Below are 19160 nucleotides of genomic sequence, written 5' to 3' on the forward strand. Positions count from 1 at the left end.
GATCCATTTGGAGTTGAATTTTCTGAAGGGAAAAGCATCGATCTGTTTGGATTCTTCTGGTAGCCTCCTGTCTGACCAGACTGTTTGTTGCAGGATGTTGTCTTTTTTCAGTGTATATTTCTGGTTCTTTGATCAAATCAAGGTTTCCATAAGTGTCTGGATTTATGTCTGGATCTTCCATTTGATTCCATTGATCAACGTGTCTGTTTTGTTTAGTTTTGCCAACATGATGCTATTTTTATTAATCTAACTCTGAAGTACAACTTGAAATTGGGGATTTTTTGATTATCTCTCTCTCTCTCTCTCTCTCTCTCTCTCTCTCTCTCTCTCTCTCTCTCTCTCTCATAAAGCTGAAAATTGTCCTTTCAAGATCTGTGAAGAATTGTGTTGGAGTTTTGATAGGGATTACCTTGAATTTGTAGATTGCTTTTTGTACTATGGCCGTTTTAAATGTATTAATCCTACCAATCCATGAACATGTGATTTCTTTCCATTTTCTGATGTCTTCTTCAAATTCTTTCTTCAATGCATTGATGTTCTTATCATACAAGTCTTTCTCTTGCCTGGTTAGAGATAATCCAAGGTATTTTGTATTAGTTGGGACTATTTTGAAAGATAGTGTTTTCCTGATTTCTATCCTAGTCAATTTGTCATTTGTATATAGGAAGTGTCACTGGTTTTTGTGAGTTAATTTTGTATTTTGCTACATTCCTCAAAACATTTATCAATGTCTGAGCTCCCTGGTGTAGTTTTGAGGGTCACTTATTTTTACTGTCATATTATCTGCAAATAAAGATATTTGGACTCCTTCCTTTCCAACTTATATCCCTTTGATCTCTTTCAGTTTTCTTATTACTCTATTTAAGACTTCAAGTACTACGTTGAATAGATATGGAGAGAGTGGACAAGCTTGTCTTGTTCTTGATTTTAGTGGAATTTCTTTGAATATCTCTCCATTTAAGTTGTTGTTGGCCTTGGGTTTGCCATAAACTGCCTTTAGTATGTTGGGGTATGCCCCTTGTATCTGTAATTTCCCCAGGACCTTTATCATGAAGGGGTGTGTTGGATTGTGCCAGAGTCCTTTTCTATATCTAATTGTTAGTGAGTTCCTGTCCTGGCTTTGTCTTTGAATTTCTTTATATCATAGATCCCATTTGTCAATATACATATGTTGAACCATCCCTGCATCTCTGGGATGAAGTACACTTACTTGGTCATGGGGGAAGATCTTTTTGATGTGTCCTTGGGTTCAGTTTCCAAGAATTTTATTGAGTATTTTTTCAAGTATGATCATAAGGAAAATTGGTGTGTAATTCTCTTTCTTTGTTGTTCGAATTGTTTGGTCATCAGGGTAAGTATGACATCATTTAAAAAATTGAGCAATGTTCTTTTTCTACTTTATGGAATAATTTGAGGAGTATTAGACTTCACTTTTCTTTGACATTCATAGAATTTTGTGTTAAAACCATCTGACCCTGGGCTTTGTTTGGTTGGGAGATTTTTAATGACTGCTTCTAATTCACTATGAGTTATAAGTCTGTTTAAATTACTTACCTAGTCTTAACTTTCTCATACGTATTAAGAAAATTAGCCACTTATTTTAATTTCCAATTTGGTGGACTACAGGTTTTTAAAGTATGTTCTTATGATTCTTTGGATTTCCTCCACGTCTGTTGTTATATATCCTTTTTATCTCTAATTCTTTTAATTTTGATATTGTACTGACTGTGTTTGTGTTTCAATTTGACACCAGCTAGAGTCATCAGAGAGGAAGGAGCCTCAGTTGAGGAAACACCTCCATGAGATTCAGCTGTAAGGCATTTTCCCATTTAGTGATCAGTAGCGGAGGGCCCAGCCCATGATGGGTGGTGCCATCTCTGAGCTGATGGTCCAGGGTTTTATAAGAAGGTGGGCTGAGCAAGCCATGGGAAGCAAGCCAGTAATCAGCTCCCCTCCATGACCTGTGCATCAGCTCCTGCCTCTGGGATCCTGCCCTGTTTGAGTTCTTGTCCTGACTTCCTTTAGTGATGAACAGCAATGCTGAAGTGTAAGCCAAATAAATCCTCCCCCCCAACTTGGTTTTTTGTTCATGGTGTTTCATCACAGTAATACAAACCCTATCTAATAGAGATATTATCTCTCTGTCTTAGTTAATTTGGATAGAAGTTTGTCAGTTTTACTTGGTTTTTTCAAATAAGCAACTCTATTTCATTTATTTCTTTATACTCTGATGTTGTTGTTTTTTTTCTAATTTCTTGATTTCATCCCCGAGTTTATTTTTGTACATATACTTCTTTGTGTGTGATTACTTCCTTTTGTTCTTGAGCATCTGGAAAGTTAAGTTACTATTATTAGATTTCTCCAAGTTTTTATGTAGGCACTTAGTGCTATGAACTTGCCTCTTAGAACTACCTACATTGATTTTTAATATAAGAATGTTATGCACAGAATACCATTATTTTCACATTTCTTTCAGATGGCTTTGACTAAATATTTAATGTCATGATTTTAAAACTGTATGTTCTGCATAGTCAGAGGCACAATTCTAATAGGGATATATCATTGACTAAAGACATAAAATACTTAGAATCTTTTCCTGGAGCCTTAATTACATGTTCCTAAGATTGTTTATGCACAGTATATGTACAATTATTACTGCTGACAATATGAACTTAGGATGATTCATACATGCTCTAAAGAAATAATGCTTTAATTTAGTGATCTTAACTTCTATCAGAGTGCTCCATAGCCAAGTCTTTAGTCCCAAAAGTCTGCATGTGGGTATCAATTTGTTCAAAATAAGACAAGCTTTGTTCTTTAAAATCCTTCAACTTTTTAAAAAATCTATTTTCTGCCTTTTCCACATTTTTGGCATTTGATGCAACAGAGCCAACTTCCCTCCAAGTGCTATGAAATACATGTTTAACAATCGTTAAAATCTTAATCACTGAAAACAGCACTGCTAAGCTTCAATTACATAGACAGTAGGGCAGGTGGACTTTATAGTTCCTATACTCATGGTGGAACAGGTTGTTCAAGGTTATTATAGGGCTGCAGTCTTCCTTGGAGACTCAGAAGGATCTGATTCTTGCCTCCTTCAGAGTTTGAACTTAATTTGATTATTACAGAGGATGGTCACCTGAGTACTGTGGTTTCCTCAGAGGAAACTGTATTTCTTCCCATGCATTCCACTCCACTTCAGACAACAACCGCAGGTTGAATCTCTACTATTCTTAAAATCTGACTTTCCCTAGAGTGACAGTTGTCTGACTGTATCTGGGTTGATCACTATGACTTATTGTATCTTAGGTGACGAGAATAGAACTGATGGGCTTCAGGATCATAATGTCAGTGACATCTGCATGATGTCTGTCCCACCTGACATATTCATAGTTTGGAGGAATCAGAGATTTGGGATCTTTGAGGAAAATTCTGCACTTCTTGGTCCTTTATGAAAGTCTTCCTGTCATTCAACAGATCTTGTTTGTCTTTGGCTTAATGTTCTCAATTGCTTACATGTTGCTACTCTGTTGGCCAGTTCTTAATTGCTACATATCTTGGACTTGCTGTAGTTTTGACACAACTATTATACACTACTTGTAATATGGCCATTTATCTTATCACAATGTTACACTGATGTGCTGATTCTTTTTCCTTCATTCTATATTACTCTTCAAATTCCAGGTCTTGAATCTGTTCTTAGTACAACTTCCTAAATGTCCTTATCCATTCCGTATGTTTAAAAACTGTTACTCAGTGGAGCCCTGCTATAAGAATTGAAACTTCATGATTAATTTCATGTAACTCCTCAACTTTTGTGTTAAGTTATTTTGTTGACTATTGACTATCTGTTCTGTTAGTGTTTGGCCTGTAACAGGAAAAGCCTCTCTACTTTGATGGAAACTGTCAATGAGAAAGTTGTAGCTGGTGAGATGAATATTCAATACCTGATGTTTCATGGACCGGTAGAATTCAGAAGAGGCTGTAGCAGTAAGAATTGTCATCTCCATTTGTACAGAGACTTCTTGGTTGTGACTAATAGTCGGTATGTATTTACTTTATATTTTATTGATTATCAAAGACTGTATTATCTCCAACCCTGATTGTAAAACAAATCAAAAGGATTTTTACACTTCTGTGCTTACAAATGTTTTTATTCCTTATTTATTCAACAGTTTCTTGAGATCTTAGTCTGTCCTGTGACCCTATAGAGAATCAGTCAAAAATCTACTGAAGCATCCGTGATTGGTGGCACATGTCACTAATCCCTCCACTTTAGAAAGTCATTGTCACAGTCAGGTAGATCCAGTTATTAAGAGGAAGAAACACATTAGGCAACAGATGAGCAAGTGTTTGAGTAAAAAGGCATGTTATGGTACATTTTATATATTTTCAAGGTAGCTGTAGATTTATTGATAACAAGTTTACATAATTTATCCCCTCACCCCTAATATAAGCATACAGTCCCAATAGAAATGGCTATTAGCCATTATGACATTTCCTGATCTAGAAAGTGTGGCAAATAGAGTTCAGGTGATGTTATTTGAAAATTAAATATTTTCAATGTTCTTCATAAGTGGCAGGTGCCCATTAAGTACTTATGTACAGAATGTAGGGCCTTGGCTTTAACACAATTTACTTACATAGGTTTTAAGAAAGCCTTTTATTGAAGTAGTGTTTAAATTGTTTTCCTGTCTTTATATGAATAATTTTTCAGAGCACTATGTTTCAAATGCACAGCATAATGTATACTTAGCATTTAACATTCTGAATAAACAGACCATAGATGTTTGCACACATGGAAAAGGTATATTTAGAATCTCCCCTAGGCAAGCTTCCTTCAGCCTTTGCTTTGTCAAGGTGCATTTGTTCATTTGCTGATCTGTGTCTGCAGTGAAAGAGATGGGTGAGTCCTGCTTTTTCTGGGAAAGGAAGAATTGGGTCTTTCTGTTAATCCCACTGTTCCCTTGTTTAAGAAGCAAACTAATAGATCTTCTTTAATTCCTATTTTAGGTTTAAGATAACCTACAAAATAAAATACATCATCCTGCTGACTGCCCTGTGGATGGGGGAGTGTGTGGTCACCAACTTTGTAGGCCCTAGTCGGGCCAGGAAATCCATTCTCCTGGGATGGCCCGTGGAGAATTTTGTGGCCACCTTTCAGTAAGACCCATAGCTTGGTCTTGTGCTGACATGAGCTGGCTGTTGAAGGACATAGTAAACTTCATATTGTCCAGAACAAATGGAAAATGCAGACAGAAATTCTTTTTACTAAAACATTTTAAGGAAAGAAATCAGTCTTATCTAGTTACAAACACACTGTCAGGTCTGTTTCTAATCTGATGTTTTGGCACTTGATTGCCTAGTATTTACCTCTAGAGAGCTACCTGCATGAAGACATGTCTAAATTGATCAATAGTTGATAGTACTGGAGTCCATCTTAAAATACATATCCTACGTTTGTCAGTCAGCATCTCTACCTCCTTGTGTTGGGGTGACAGAGGTCTTAACGTACTGTGGAAATAAGTTGAGTGAGCAGATATTTGGCCTTCTTGCCGTCTTTTTATTCCAACAACAATCTGATGTTATCTGTGCATTAAAACTATATGAATATGGATTTTTAATACTATTGGGTATGCAAGTTAGTTTGAAAAGATCCATTTATACTCCCAAAGAACATTGATCGTTTGTAGTAAAAGATAATGACAGTGTAAACTCTGGTATCCCTGAATGTTTGTGTAGCAGTTTTTCAGTCTTAGTATCTACAGACAACCTGAGAGGAATGGTTCATTAGACCATCAGAATTAGAGGAGACTTGTGGGCATATGTTATTTTTGAGTTCACATTCTCAGGCTGGTATTAAATATGGATTTTCTCTATGTAGTGGGAAGCTCTCCAGCAGAACCCTTGCACTCAGAAGGGTCCTGTGCACAGACCCGCTGCCCTGAACACCCACACAGCAGCACTTGCACTGGTTTGCACAAGAGCAGTTCATCCTGTCTCTCCATACCCACCTTTACTCACCTCACTCCTCTACCCAGACCTTAGCTCTCATCAGAGCTCAGTAAGTTGACATACATGCCTCCATGGTTTGTAAACTTATGAATCACTGCCTCGGTTATTGGTTTGAAGAAAGTATTTACAGAGCTTTTTAGTAAGATGTCCGTGTCTGTGCCATTCTCTGTGTATCTTATTTTCCATACCAGAACTAGCTAGTATTTTTATTTCTCTTTTTTCATATTTTCAATTTATATTGGAAATATTTGAAGTGTTTGAGAGAGAGCCCCAAGATCTTTTCTTAAATTGTGGATATCATCTTTCTATAAGTTAGGTTAGGTTATATAGATATATAGCTGAATATTGCCTGTCATCTTTTGTATTTCGTAATTGCTGTTATCTCACTTATATCACTCAGTGTAATTAGAAGGAGTATCCGCATACATGTGCATTTTGTGATTTATAGGGATTGTCTACACATCAGATGAAATAGATCTACACTAAAACACTGGTGGGAAGTGGGGAATAGCTAGTAGTATAAACAAAAATTGTGCTATCCTTCAGGGAAAATGAAACCTGGTGGTTCCATAGAAGGTTAAACAGAATTTCTGTATGACTTATCAGCTCCAGTCCTGGATGTAGACACATGAAAATGACGTTGTACCACCACACAAAAGTCTCTGAATAAAATTAACTCAAAGCACAGTTCATAACTTCCAAAAAGAGGCAAGAACCCAAGTATTCAGCCATTGAATGTATAAAAGAAATATGGAGTAGAATGTAGGAGAAGAAGAATGAGAGTAGTGAACTGGTTTAGGAATCATCTATGATAAGGAAAATGTTCGTAGCATTATCAGGTTAGTGGCCACTATTGTGAGTGAACAAATGTTCTCACTCTTGATCAATTATATATTGCATGTACTTTAACAAACTTTTCAGAAGAGGTAGGGCCAAGTTTATCCTCAAAACATTTTTATTTCCAGTACTAAAATCCATAATGGAGTATCCTATAGGTGATCAGGAATATAGCATGTAAATTGATATTAGTATGAGAATCAATATGTGAAGAATGAATACTCCACAAACTATTTAACAAAATCTGTTTCTGCAATTTGCCTAAATAGTAATGTGTCTGCTATTTATCTAAAATATATTATTTCTCAGTCAAGTATTCCATCCATATTTAAAATTCCTGAAGTATGATTTAATTTAATGCAAATAATGTATTTTTTAATTTGACAAGCTACTCAACCAGTGAGACTTATTTGAGACAGTTATCCCTTTAACTGTGGGGAACCTAAGGCTTAGAGAGGTACCCTTACCTGCTTGAGATTAGAGAGTTTGGATCGTACTGTTGCTTGCCATCACTGTAAGGTCACAGGTTCTAACAGAAATCCTAACACGAGGAGACTTCTTTTATCTTTACCCATATTGGTATTAGACATTGGTATTTTGGTCATGATATATGTAAAATCTAACAATATTTTGCTTCCTTTAATGTTCTTACTTTTTATATTACAGTTCCTCTGCCCAAAAAAGAGAGTGGTATACTTTACTTCAAAGGTATCTTGTAACTGTACATATTTTACTTCTTTAATTTGTTAGGAAAGAAGGAGATACTCTGCTAACCAACACCCTAATCTGCTCACCTTTTTTGTTTTTATGTCTTTACAAATTTATCTTCTCAACTCCTCCGAGATCCACCCCCTTCTCTATCAACATAACACAGTGTCCTTTTTCACAAAATACACTTTGATCATGTTTTCCCTCTCCTAGTTCCTCCTAGATTCTTCCTACATACCCACTTTTAGGTTCTTTTTCTCCCCTTCTGTTTTTCAAAACCTACAAATCAGAAGAAAAAGAAACAATCTCTCCACCCAAAATAGTCACACACACCCCTCTTCATAAACAAAAGGATGTTAAGGAAAAAATACCAAAACAAAGGAAGATAAAACAACAACAAAAATAATCCACCAATGTACCTCTGAGTTTGTTTTGTGTTGGCCAACTGCTCCCTGGAATGGGACCTGCCCTGATATGTGGTTGATAAACCCAGTAACAGTCCACTGGAGAAAAGTGGTTTCTCTTTGCCAGCTGGTGTAAATAGCAGATAGCTTTGTGGGTAGGGATGGAAGTTTGTCTCTATTTCCCCTCTCAGTGCTGACACACCATCTTGCTTGAACCCGTACAGGTCTTATGCTTGCTGTCATTGTCTCTGTTTGTATGTGCATCAGCCCTGTTATGTATGGACGACACTGTTTCTGAGTCATTTATCATTTATGACTCTTACAATCTTTCTGTCTGCCGGTCCTCATAAATTCTTGAAGACATCCATTTAGGACTAAGTGCTCCAAAGTGTCTCACTTTCTGCACATTTTCAAGCTGGGTATCTCTTTCTTAATTACAGTATACTGTGAGACCAAGCTTCTCTGATGAGTATCAAGTGATATGTTGATGTAAGGTATAGCAATATGTCATCAGGAGTCATTTTATATTCTTTATTTTCTAACAAAATGTGACTTTTTTATTAAGAAATTTTTTATTCATTTTACATACTAACCACAGATCCCTCTCTATTTCCTCCTCCTGCCTCCAGTCACCCCACACCCCAATCCCTCCTCCAATGAGGTAAGACCTCCTATGGGGAGTCAGCAGAGTCTGGTACATTAATAGTAGTCCATTTTTCTCAAGGCCTATGTCTTATCTAGTCTGAGATTCTGGCTACTTTAATCTGTGTCCTTTATGGGTACCATCTCCTGAAGTAAGCATTAACATCAATGAAAAGGTGGTTGGTTACTCTCATCACATGTGTCTGTATTGCACCAGTACATCTTTCAGACATGTTACAGCTGTAGATTGCAGAGTTCATAGCTGGGTCTAATGAGGATTACTTTTCTTCTCCAGTGGTGTGTAATACCCATTTTTTTCTATCAGATTCGGAGTATCTGCTCTTATGATGAAATTTTGAGTTTATATTTGGGCAGGATGATGGATATGATTCTCTCTGGTTGGCCTAGTATCATTTGTTGATGATGCTGTCTTTTATTTCAGTGTGTGTTTTTGTCTTCTTTGTGAAAAATCAGGTGTCTTTAGGTGTGTTGACTAATGCCTAGATATTAACTTCAGGTTCATTGATCAACATGTCTACTTTTATGCCAATATCAAGAGGTGGAATCCCCAAGGAATGGAGGTTATGTGAAGAGAGTTCCTGAATGCAGCTTCCACAGTACTAAGTACAGTCTAACCAGACTAGAATGAAAGACGTAGTAGGATCCTGGGTTTGCACCAATAGGTAGAGTCCCCAGAGAATGAAGGTAGGATGGGTGATGGGATCCTGCAGGCCAGCTACAGTAGGACTCAATTTTGTCCTTCAAAAAAAAATCATTCAAGATCTAGTATATATGAAGGTTCTACACAAGTAGCTTTTCATGACTTTTTTGATAGTCTTTAGTGTTATTTGTCCTTCCTCATACTTTCTTGTCTACCTTACCTTCAGCTTCCCATCCATTTAACCCTTCCTGATTCATTATTTCCCTATAATCCAGTATACTAGTATATTCTATATCTCTTTCCCAGAACATGCCTCCCTACTACCCTTTTGTAAATTTCAGATCTCTAACATTATTTCAAATTAAACATGTATATTTGAAGAGTCTTAACATTCACATAGGAGAGAAATTTTTTTACTTTTGTCTATATGAGTCTGAGTTACCTTACTCAAAGTGATTGTTTCCTGCTCTATGCATTTATCTGTGAAGTTCAAATTTTCATTTTCATTCTTCTCAATAGCTGAATAGTATTCTGTTGTGAAAATATACCACCTTTTCTTCATCCCTTCATCATGTTGTGGTGGTATTGTGCTCCCCAAAATATTGTGCACGCTAATAAACTTATCTGGGGTCAGATAAGAGAACAATATTAAACATAGAGGATAGGCAGTGAGTGGTAGCACATGCCTTTAATCCTAAGCATTCCAGAGGCATAAATCCCTCTGGATCTCTGTGAGTTCAAGGCCACATTGGAAACAGCCAGGCATGGTAACACTCACCTTTAATTCCAAGAAGTGAGCCTTTAATCCCAGGGAGTGATGGCAGAAAGCAGAAAGATATGTAAGGCGCAAGGACCAGAAACTAGAAACATTTGGCTGATTAAGCTTTTGGCTGGTTAAGCATTCAGGCTTTTGAGCAGCAGTTCAGCTGAGAGCCATTGGGATGAGGACACAGAAGCTTCCAGTCTGAGGAAAGAGGATCAGCTGAGGAACTGGTGAGGTGAGGTAGCTGTGGCTTGTTCTGCTTCTCTGATATTCCAGCATTCACCCCAATAAAGTGTCCTCAGGTTTGTTTTTATTAATAAGACAATTTAAGATTCCTGCTACATCATATGATGAGCATATAGACTTTTTTCTGTCCATTAAGAGGAGAGCATTGATGAGCAGGTATCTGAAGAGTAGGTTACAGAGTCCTTCAGGTGCATATGGAAGACTAATATAGTTGAATCATGTAGTAAGTTTCTTTCTTTCTTTTTGATCAACTTACACACAATTTCCATAGTGGCTGTATAGGTTTGCATTCACAACAAGAGTGGATAAATGTTCTTCCTTTCTAACATTTGCATCAGCATTTGTCATCATTTGAAGTTTTTATCTTAGTCATCTTGATTAAGGTATGATGAAATCTTAAAATACATTTAATTTTTATTTTTCAGGTGGCTAATGATGTTAAAATTTAAAAAGTGTTTTTCTATGTATGACATTTTTTGAGAACTCTTTTTGTCCTGTCCTCCAATTTTTATTTGGGTTGCTTACTTTCTTGATGTTCATTTTTTTAGTTATTTATATATTTCAGACATTAACACTGTTTGCCAATGAGTTTGCATATATTTCCTAATTTTCTCCTATATAAGATCTGTGATATCAGAGAGTTTTGTGTAGGGTAAGAGATAAACTTCAAATTTCATTCTTCTACATGTAGTGATTCAATTTGAACTGCACTACTTATTGATGATGCTATATCTTCTCCAATGTGTATGGCTAGTTTCCTTGTCAAAAATCAGATGACTGTAGCAATTTGGGTTTATATGAAGACATAAATTCTATTCCTTTGATAAATTACTGTTTTTATGAAAGTACAGTTTTTGTATATATTATTTCACTGCAGCATAACTTGAGATCTGGTATGGTGACACATCTAGCATGTTTGTTATTGTTTATCATGATGCTTAATATCTAGTTTGGTTCTAAATATCCTCAGTCATTTGTATTTCCATATGAAATTAAAAAATGATTTTTAATTTATGTGAAAAATTTTGTTGGAATTTTGAAGGCAAATGCATTGAATACATAATGCATAGCCATTTTCACAACATTAATCCTGCCAATCCAGGAGCATGGGAGGTCTTCCCATATGCTGATATTTTCAATTATTTCAGTGTTTTAAAGTTTTCATTGCACAAATCTTCCATTTTATTGGTCAGATCTATTTCAAGATTTTTTGTGTTGTATTTTGTTTTATTAGACTACTGAGAAAGGAATTGTCACCTTGATTTCATTCTTTCTGTGCTTGTCATTTGTATATAAGAGGGATACTTATTGGTGTGTTTTAATTTTGTATCCTACTTTTCTGAATATTTATCAGCTTTAGGAGTTTTTTTTGTGTGTACTCTAGGTTTTTATGTATTCTCTGGAAATAAATACATGCCAGCTTCTTTCTCATCTGTGTCTGCTTCATTTCTTTCACTTGTTTTATTGCTCTAGCTAACATTGTAAGGACTAGGTTGAGGAGAAGTGAGAAGAATAAACTTGACTTGGTCCTGATTTTAGTACTGACATTTTGAGTCTCTTCTCTTTTAGGATGACTGTGTCTATGGGTTTCCTGTATATTGCCCTTATTACATTGAAATACATCCTTTGCATCTTTATTCTCACCAAGACTTCTTTACTACAAATTGATGTTGTATTTTGTCAAAGATCTTTCATTAATCGAATGGGGTGATCATCTTTCTATCCTTTAGTCCATGTATATGGTAGATTATGTTTTTTATTTTATATATGTTGAAACTTTCCTCCATATCTGGGATGAAGATGATTTGAACATACTGGGAAATCTGTTTGTGTTATTTAATTTTGTTTGCAAGTATTTCATTAATAATTTTTGCATGAAAGTTCATCAGAGATCTTGGTGTATACTATTCTTTTTGGTTGTTGGTTATTTGGTTTTGGCATCAGGATTAGACTATCTCCAGTTATTTTCTTTCTTGCTTATGTTTCCTGGATGTTCTTGCAATTTCTCACTTTTCCAATTTTGAGGAATTGGTGGCTGCCATCTTCATACTTTCCTTTTCCAACCTTTATGTTGGATCAAACAATATTCTGGAACATATTAATTTATTATCAATACAAGTTATCTTACTATGCACACTGAAAGGAAATGCTGCTTCTTAGTTTTGAACCATGTATGACCATGATACCTCTAATGTGGGCACTAATGCTTTCAAAACCAAATCTGTTTCCTAAATGTCACACTTCAGTGCATCATGCTATCTTCTGGAACATGCCCTGTGGCTTTTTTGTTTGTTTGTTTTGCAAAAATTATTGCTGTGTCTATCAATTTAAAAATTTAATATTACATCCTTGATTAATATGAAAACAAGCAACTAGACAGTTTACTTCACATTTTTTTGTTTTATTGAATTTGACCAGATCCATTAATGAACATAAGGAGAAAGACCGTGGAAAGAGTATTGCACTTGAGATACTCACAGAGGACATCCCAAACTGGAATACTGTATGTGTACAAAAGACCAATATTTCCTTGCATGAAACTGACTGAGGGAACGAAAGGGCAAGGAATGGGAAACAGGAGGAAATTTGAAGATAAGGTTGATGACAAGAGGGGGACGAAGTAGGAGGTTGGAAAATTAGATAGTGCTATTTGGAAAAATATTTTCATACATATAAATATGTCTTTGCCTATACATAGGAGAACTAGTTAGGATTAGTTAGTTACATGTACATGTTAGTTACAGTACAATATGTTTAATAAATTATTTTGTGCCTGGTGAGAGGTGTTATTATAAAACACCTTTGCAGATATTTCTTACTGTAATTATGTTTTTCTCAATTGCCATTGCTTCTACAGATTCAATTATTTTTTCCTAACATCTTTTAAATGATTTTCAGTTACTTCGAAATAGTTTTTCTTTATGTTAGCATAGTTATAATCATACATAAAAGTTTAAAACAAGACAAAGAATGACATTCACTCTACCTTACCTGTTCATTAATACTCTTTTTTTGGTGTATGTGTTTATGTATCTGTGCATGTGTGTATGATCTCCTTAATGCATTGTGGCTCTTTTATCTTGCATGCTTATGCATCTCTCAAGTATGAAAAATTATTTCATATAGTTATACTTCATCTGTGTACTTAAAAATAACATTCCTTTGCATGTTGGGGATTTTTGTATTTGTATTATGTGCATGTGTGTGTGTAGTGTATGAGTAGTGCTGAAAATAAACACAGGGTTCCACATGTATGAGACAATTGCCCATCCACTGAAGCACACCTCTACCATGAAATTTCAGTTTCTCACCCAAATTCCATTTGCCATCCATTACTTGAGTATTGTTCTATTTCCAGAGAAAAGTCCACTGATGGGTCAGGTGTCTGTTATGTGAGATTCGGTAATCTGGAGGTCTTTGTTTTTATGCGATCATCAGGAGTTATTGAGTTGAGAGGAATGGTTACTATAAAGGAATTAGTATGTGCTTGATTTTTATATATAAATGCACTGAACTGGTATAGTAAACTTTAAGAGTGCAGTGTAGTAACTGGTATATTTATGAATATAAACATTCTATGCTCAGTCCTGTACAAACGTTCTATACTAGACAACATAGCAGTGAAGGAGGCAAATGGTAGAATTAGAGTGTATGTGCCCTGTGCAATAGCAAGGAGAATGCTGTCACCTGAGTTTTGTGCCAGAGTATGGGGGAGAGAGGGATGAGCAGACCTTCCTGAAGGAAAGTGCTTTCTTTTCTGCTTGATTTCAATTGTGGCAAATGCTTTTGTGCTTATTTGTGTGTGTGTGTGTGTGTACAGAAAATCACCTTGATATCTTATAAAGTCAATTTTATTTAGATACTATTGCACCCTTGGCCATATCTTGCTGAGCAAATTGTAAATTGCAGAGTCTACTGCTGATTAGATGGAAGATTGCTGTTGTCTTCCAGTAGCACGTTTTCCAAACTTGAGTATTATCAGAGTTAGAGAGTAGATATGAATTTCCAAGTCAATACCAGCTTTATTTCTCTTTTGTTTTATGACTCAAGTATTGTAGCATGTTCAGCTGTAGGGATTTGCCATTCATTTCTGAATAATAATCAAGAGCAATGATAATAGCCTAGTTTTGGGGGTCCTATGGGACCCCACTGTTCAACAACTCCAAAAGAAGTCATCCATTCTTTGGCCTAGAAGTTTTATTTTTTTTAGCTTGTGGTGTGTAGCATGTTTGTTGACACAAAGTTAGCGTAAGACTACTAGATCCTGAAAGGATTTCCCTTTAACACTGTTTACTGTTTTTAGAGAGGGTCATTTCTGCTGTTTTTCTTCTCTAAGTGATGTTTACCAGAGGATACATCTGCAAATGCAGATCCATCTGCTTTCAAAAATCTGTAAGCATAGTTAACTTTCTTGTCAACTGACTGTCATGTGTAGTAGCAGTGTTCTTGAAATATCTTCTTCTTTCTGTGGACAGCTTCTAATTATGAAGTGTAGTATTATCTCCTACCATAGAGACCTTAGTCATTGGCAGATTTAGGGATGGAAATTCTTTTTTCATTTTTTTTAAAGAAATTTTCTACTCACTCTACATACCACCCACTGATCCCACCTCCTCCCTCCCCCCAGTCCTCTCTCCCAAGTGAACCCCATATCCCCACGTCCCCCAAATCAAGGGCTCCCATGGGGAGTCAGCAGAGCCAGGCACACTGAGCCTAGGCAGGTCCAAGCCCCTTCCCACTGCACCAAGGCTGCACAAGGGGTCACACCACAGGCACCCGATTCCCAAAAGCCTGCCCATGCATTAGGGATGGATCCCGATTCCCCTGCCTGGGTGCCCCCCAAACAGTTTGAGCCAAACAATCGTCTTCTGTATAGGGATGGAAATTTTAATGACTAAAATCTTCATTCTGGATTCATATATTCATCATCTCAATAGATTCCAGGGGCAACTGAACTAACCATGAAGCCAGTCTCAGGGAATCCTCATTGCATAGTGTTGTTGTTTAAATTCTGTAGCAGTTCATATGATTTTATGAGAAATGAATACAAGATGTGTAATGAAATAAATCAATTCTATAAACACATTGTGTGAAAACAAGAAAATGCTTCCCCATCTCTACAAAAGACCTCCCTCCCATTGTGAAAGCGGACTCATAGCTGAGGATCAGAGCCTGTGTCTCTTCTGAAAATATAATCTCATTTTCAACCTTTGTATCTGTGCATGTGTGAGTGTGTGCATACATGCGTGCATGTGTGTGTTGTATGTGTGTGTGTGTGTGTGTGTGTGTGTGTGTAGTGTATAATTCAGAAGACTGCCATAATTGATTCTTTCATTCTACCATGTATATTCTGTGGTTATATTTTGTGTCATAAGGTTTGGGGCAAAGCACTTTTGTTTTACCATCTCCCATAATCCAGCTCATCAGTGCACATCCTATTACATTTTGATCTAAATCCTTAAAGAGATACACATTAGACTAAAATCCCTATTACTGCCCTCAGATTATATAAAGGAAAGAAAAACCATACTCATAATTTGAGCCTTACATGTATTTACTTTGCCATTAACTGAAGGGAGCTTTGGTTACATGATGTGGAAAATGTTTGGACAAATAGCTATCAAATCAGGTATTTCATGAATATTATTCATAACATTTTTTTTGCTGTGTTTTCTACAGTCATTCACTGTAACAGCAGCACAATTGGACACAGTGAATGATATCATCAGGAAGTTACAACCATTGCTGGGAATACCTGTAAGAAACTTGGAAACTTTTTATTTATCCAGTGCCTTTTTTGTGATCCATTACTATTTAAATAAGTCTATACACATCACTTACCAAATGCTTTCTATGTTTGAAAAATTTCCATCTTCCTTTCACTTTCAGAAGTAAAGTCAGCTGACATGTTATATTAGTCTATACATGGCCACTGCTCCTGTATTCTCCAGTAAAATTTCATATCAATGAGCAGCATGTAAAATGTATTTGTATCACTAGAGCACAATAAACAGTATGTGTCTCTGTGTGTGTTGCATGTGAAAATGCATGTATACATGAATTGTTTGTAAATATTTGTATACACCCAATGAACATGATGTAAAGTTGTTAATATAAATCACTAGATATCTTTTGGTGCCATTGTTTCTATATCTTTTTTGTCATGTAGATATTTTTGATATGGGTTTATTCCTTACGCACAAAGTTTCGAATTAATAATTATAAAATGACAGGTCTGATATACAATTTTAATTAGAATATATCACTAGAGCTCTATCTTCTAAATACTTGTCCCAAGAATCTAATAGATGATGCCTGGAATAACTGGGAAAGAGGGAAATATATTTTGAAAATCCTTGAATATAGGCTATTCTTTCATTCATTTTAATTTTAGTGTGTGTATGTATGTATGTACACATATATGTGCAGGAGTGCACTTGCTAATTACCATACTATCATAACTGAGATCAAATTAAAAGTTATTAATAAGCTATAACTCTACTTGATGCATTTTTCTTGGGCATCTCACGTGGGGGCCTAACATAATTCAATAGATGCTACATAATTTACATTTGCTTGTTTCAATGAATCCAAGGTCATGGGCTGTACTGTTGTGGATCTTGTTTTTTTTTTGCTTCTGCATTATTATGAAGGTTAGCTATTTGTCCTTTTTCTTTGTAGGATGGAGACCTCTGAATGAAGGTCAAATGCAGATTTCATGTTCTAGTGTCCTCCAGCCCTCTCTAGTTTTTGTCTCCTTTACTCAGGTTGATGAGGTTCCAAGGTTTCTAAATTTAGCTTTGCTTAGTCATCACAGAGAGGGTGTGCATGTGGCACTGGGGTAATAAGTTGTCTGGACAGGAACAGGTTATGGCAAAACTCAACATTCTCCAAAGCCTGTAGGGATGTGGGTGACAGGGACACTTTTCTTGCTTGGAGACAGGGCATGGAGTGATTTCTTATTCCCAGAGTCACAGAAATGTAGCAGAAAGAATACATTTTGCATTGACCAATCTTTTCTACCAGAAATGAGAAGGCAGGAACTTCTGTTCTCTGCAGATTCTCAGAGGGAGCAGGGACAACTGATCTCACCACTGTTAATTTCCAATGGCAGCCTTTTTTATGTAGAACAGAATTATTGCCTGCCTCAATATTTTCCAGTTTTAGAGATGCAGAAGAAAAAATTCACTTAAAGGGTGTACTTTAAGTGGTACAGTGTGACTTTTGGTTCTTCCATTTTCCAGAATGCTGAGGAAGATTATCAACTGTGGTTCTCTTCTAGCCAGAAAGAAGCACCATGCCCACTCCTGGGTAAGCATCTGAGAAACCTAAGGAGGCATTGATTGAGTTAAAAAATCATTAACCCTAAATTGTTAAAAGTTTTCATTGTTTTTCTTAAGCTTAAATACCCATAAAAAGAAATATCATATAAATTATACTTAAATACTTAGTGAGTCTTGCCCCTCATCCACATATAAGTACCCCACCATCCATGATAAAATCTTTTAAAATTTATATCCATTTGTGAATTTCATACATGAATATTGTATTTACATTATTTCCATCCTTCTATCGGTCCTTCATCTCTTCCCTCATCCTCCTCACTCCCCTTCAATTTCATGACCTTTTAAAATTAATCTTGTTTTGTTGTTTGGTTGATTGTGTGTGTGTGTGTGTGTGTGTGTGTGTGTGTGTGTGTGTGTGTGTGTGTAGGACTGGGAGAAAGAGCACATTTAATGTTGCTCATATGAGTTTGTGTTTAGAGATGAACAACTGGACAGGATAAACTATTAGTTGGCTCATCCCTGGGGGAGACTGATTCTCCCTCTGAGTAGCCATTGACTGTCTTTAGGTCTTCATCTAAGGATGGGGTTTTGTGAGATTGCCACAGCGGCAGTTCAATTGGTGCTGCCACCTTTTAAGTCTTATTTTAGCAATTATGTTGTTGAAATTTCATGTGTGCAGCTTTCCTCTCATATACTGAAGACAGCATCTCCTAGAAAAGGTCCTGGTTCTCTGGCTCTTATAAACTTTCTTCCTATTCTCCCAGGAAGCTGCCTAATGTCAGGTATAAAAATTGCTATTTAGATGTAAAAATTGGAGTTGTGGACCCTACAAACACTTATTCTCTGACAGGCTGTGGATTGCTGCATACCATAGATTTCTGCATGCAACAATATTCAGTCAGTCTAAAAATACAAGTAGTACTCAAGATGCACACATGGAGACAGCAGACAGAAATGGAAACTACATTTATTTTATTTAATATGTATATTAACTTTATAAAATGTTTCTTGACATTAAGAATTGGAACAGCTTTATGTACCATGTCTGGCTTGAGGTTTCCTTATACTCTATCAATCATGGTGGCTCTGTTTCAGTTAGATCCTATATTACTGTGATAACAGACCATGACCAAAATCAACTTGGAGAAGAATGGGTTTCTTTCATTTTCCTCCAAGAGTTCACTGCCTAGAAATCAGAGCATGAACTCAAACAACCTGGGGACCTGCAGAAGCCATGTAGAATTGTTTACTTGCTTAACTTGGTCTTCTTTCTTATAGCAGCCAGAACCATCAGCCCAGGGGAGGCATCACTCATATAGAATGGGCCGTCCTACATCAATCTGTAGGGAGCAGAGGATTCTCTAAATTAGTCAAGTCCTGAGTGAATCTGTGTTTTGACAAGGCCATGAACATGTTGGAGATTTTAAAGACTTGGGCATATAAGATAGTCAGCAAAGCTGTCTCTTTATATGGACAAGGATCAAGAGAAATGGCAGGACTTTCCTTGGGAGTCTGAGTGTTTACAAAAGATTGACCAATGTGTACAAGACTAGCAACTGCAGCTTTCTCCTCCAGAAAGCTTCAAAGTAGTCACCTAC

General features: G+C 36.3%; 1 protein-coding gene across 3 annotated transcripts in view; it reads left to right on the forward strand.

The window, feature by feature from the left end:
* The window catches only part of LOC107399785 (rho GTPase-activating protein 20-like), a 65900-nt gene that overhangs the window by 3114 nt on the left and 43626 nt on the right, over positions 1–19160 (forward strand). For all 3 annotated transcript variants that reach the window (XM_076566378.1, XM_076566377.1, XM_076566379.1), the window contains exons 2-6: positions 3861–4045; positions 7519–7560; positions 12695–12779; positions 15956–16033; positions 17521–17587. In XM_076566378.1, coding sequence (XP_076422493.1) covers positions 3897–4045; positions 7519–7560; positions 12695–12779; positions 15956–16033; positions 17521–17587 — 421 coding nt within the window. In that variant the 5' untranslated portion in view covers positions 3861–3896. The remainder of the gene's footprint in view (positions 1–3860; positions 4046–7518; positions 7561–12694; positions 12780–15955; positions 16034–17520; positions 17588–19160) is intronic.

This window comes from Peromyscus maniculatus, chromosome 3 (assembly GCF_049852395.1).
Source record: "Peromyscus maniculatus bairdii isolate BWxNUB_F1_BW_parent chromosome 3, HU_Pman_BW_mat_3.1, whole genome shotgun sequence".
Lineage (NCBI taxonomy): Eukaryota > Metazoa > Chordata > Mammalia > Rodentia > Cricetidae > Peromyscus > Peromyscus maniculatus.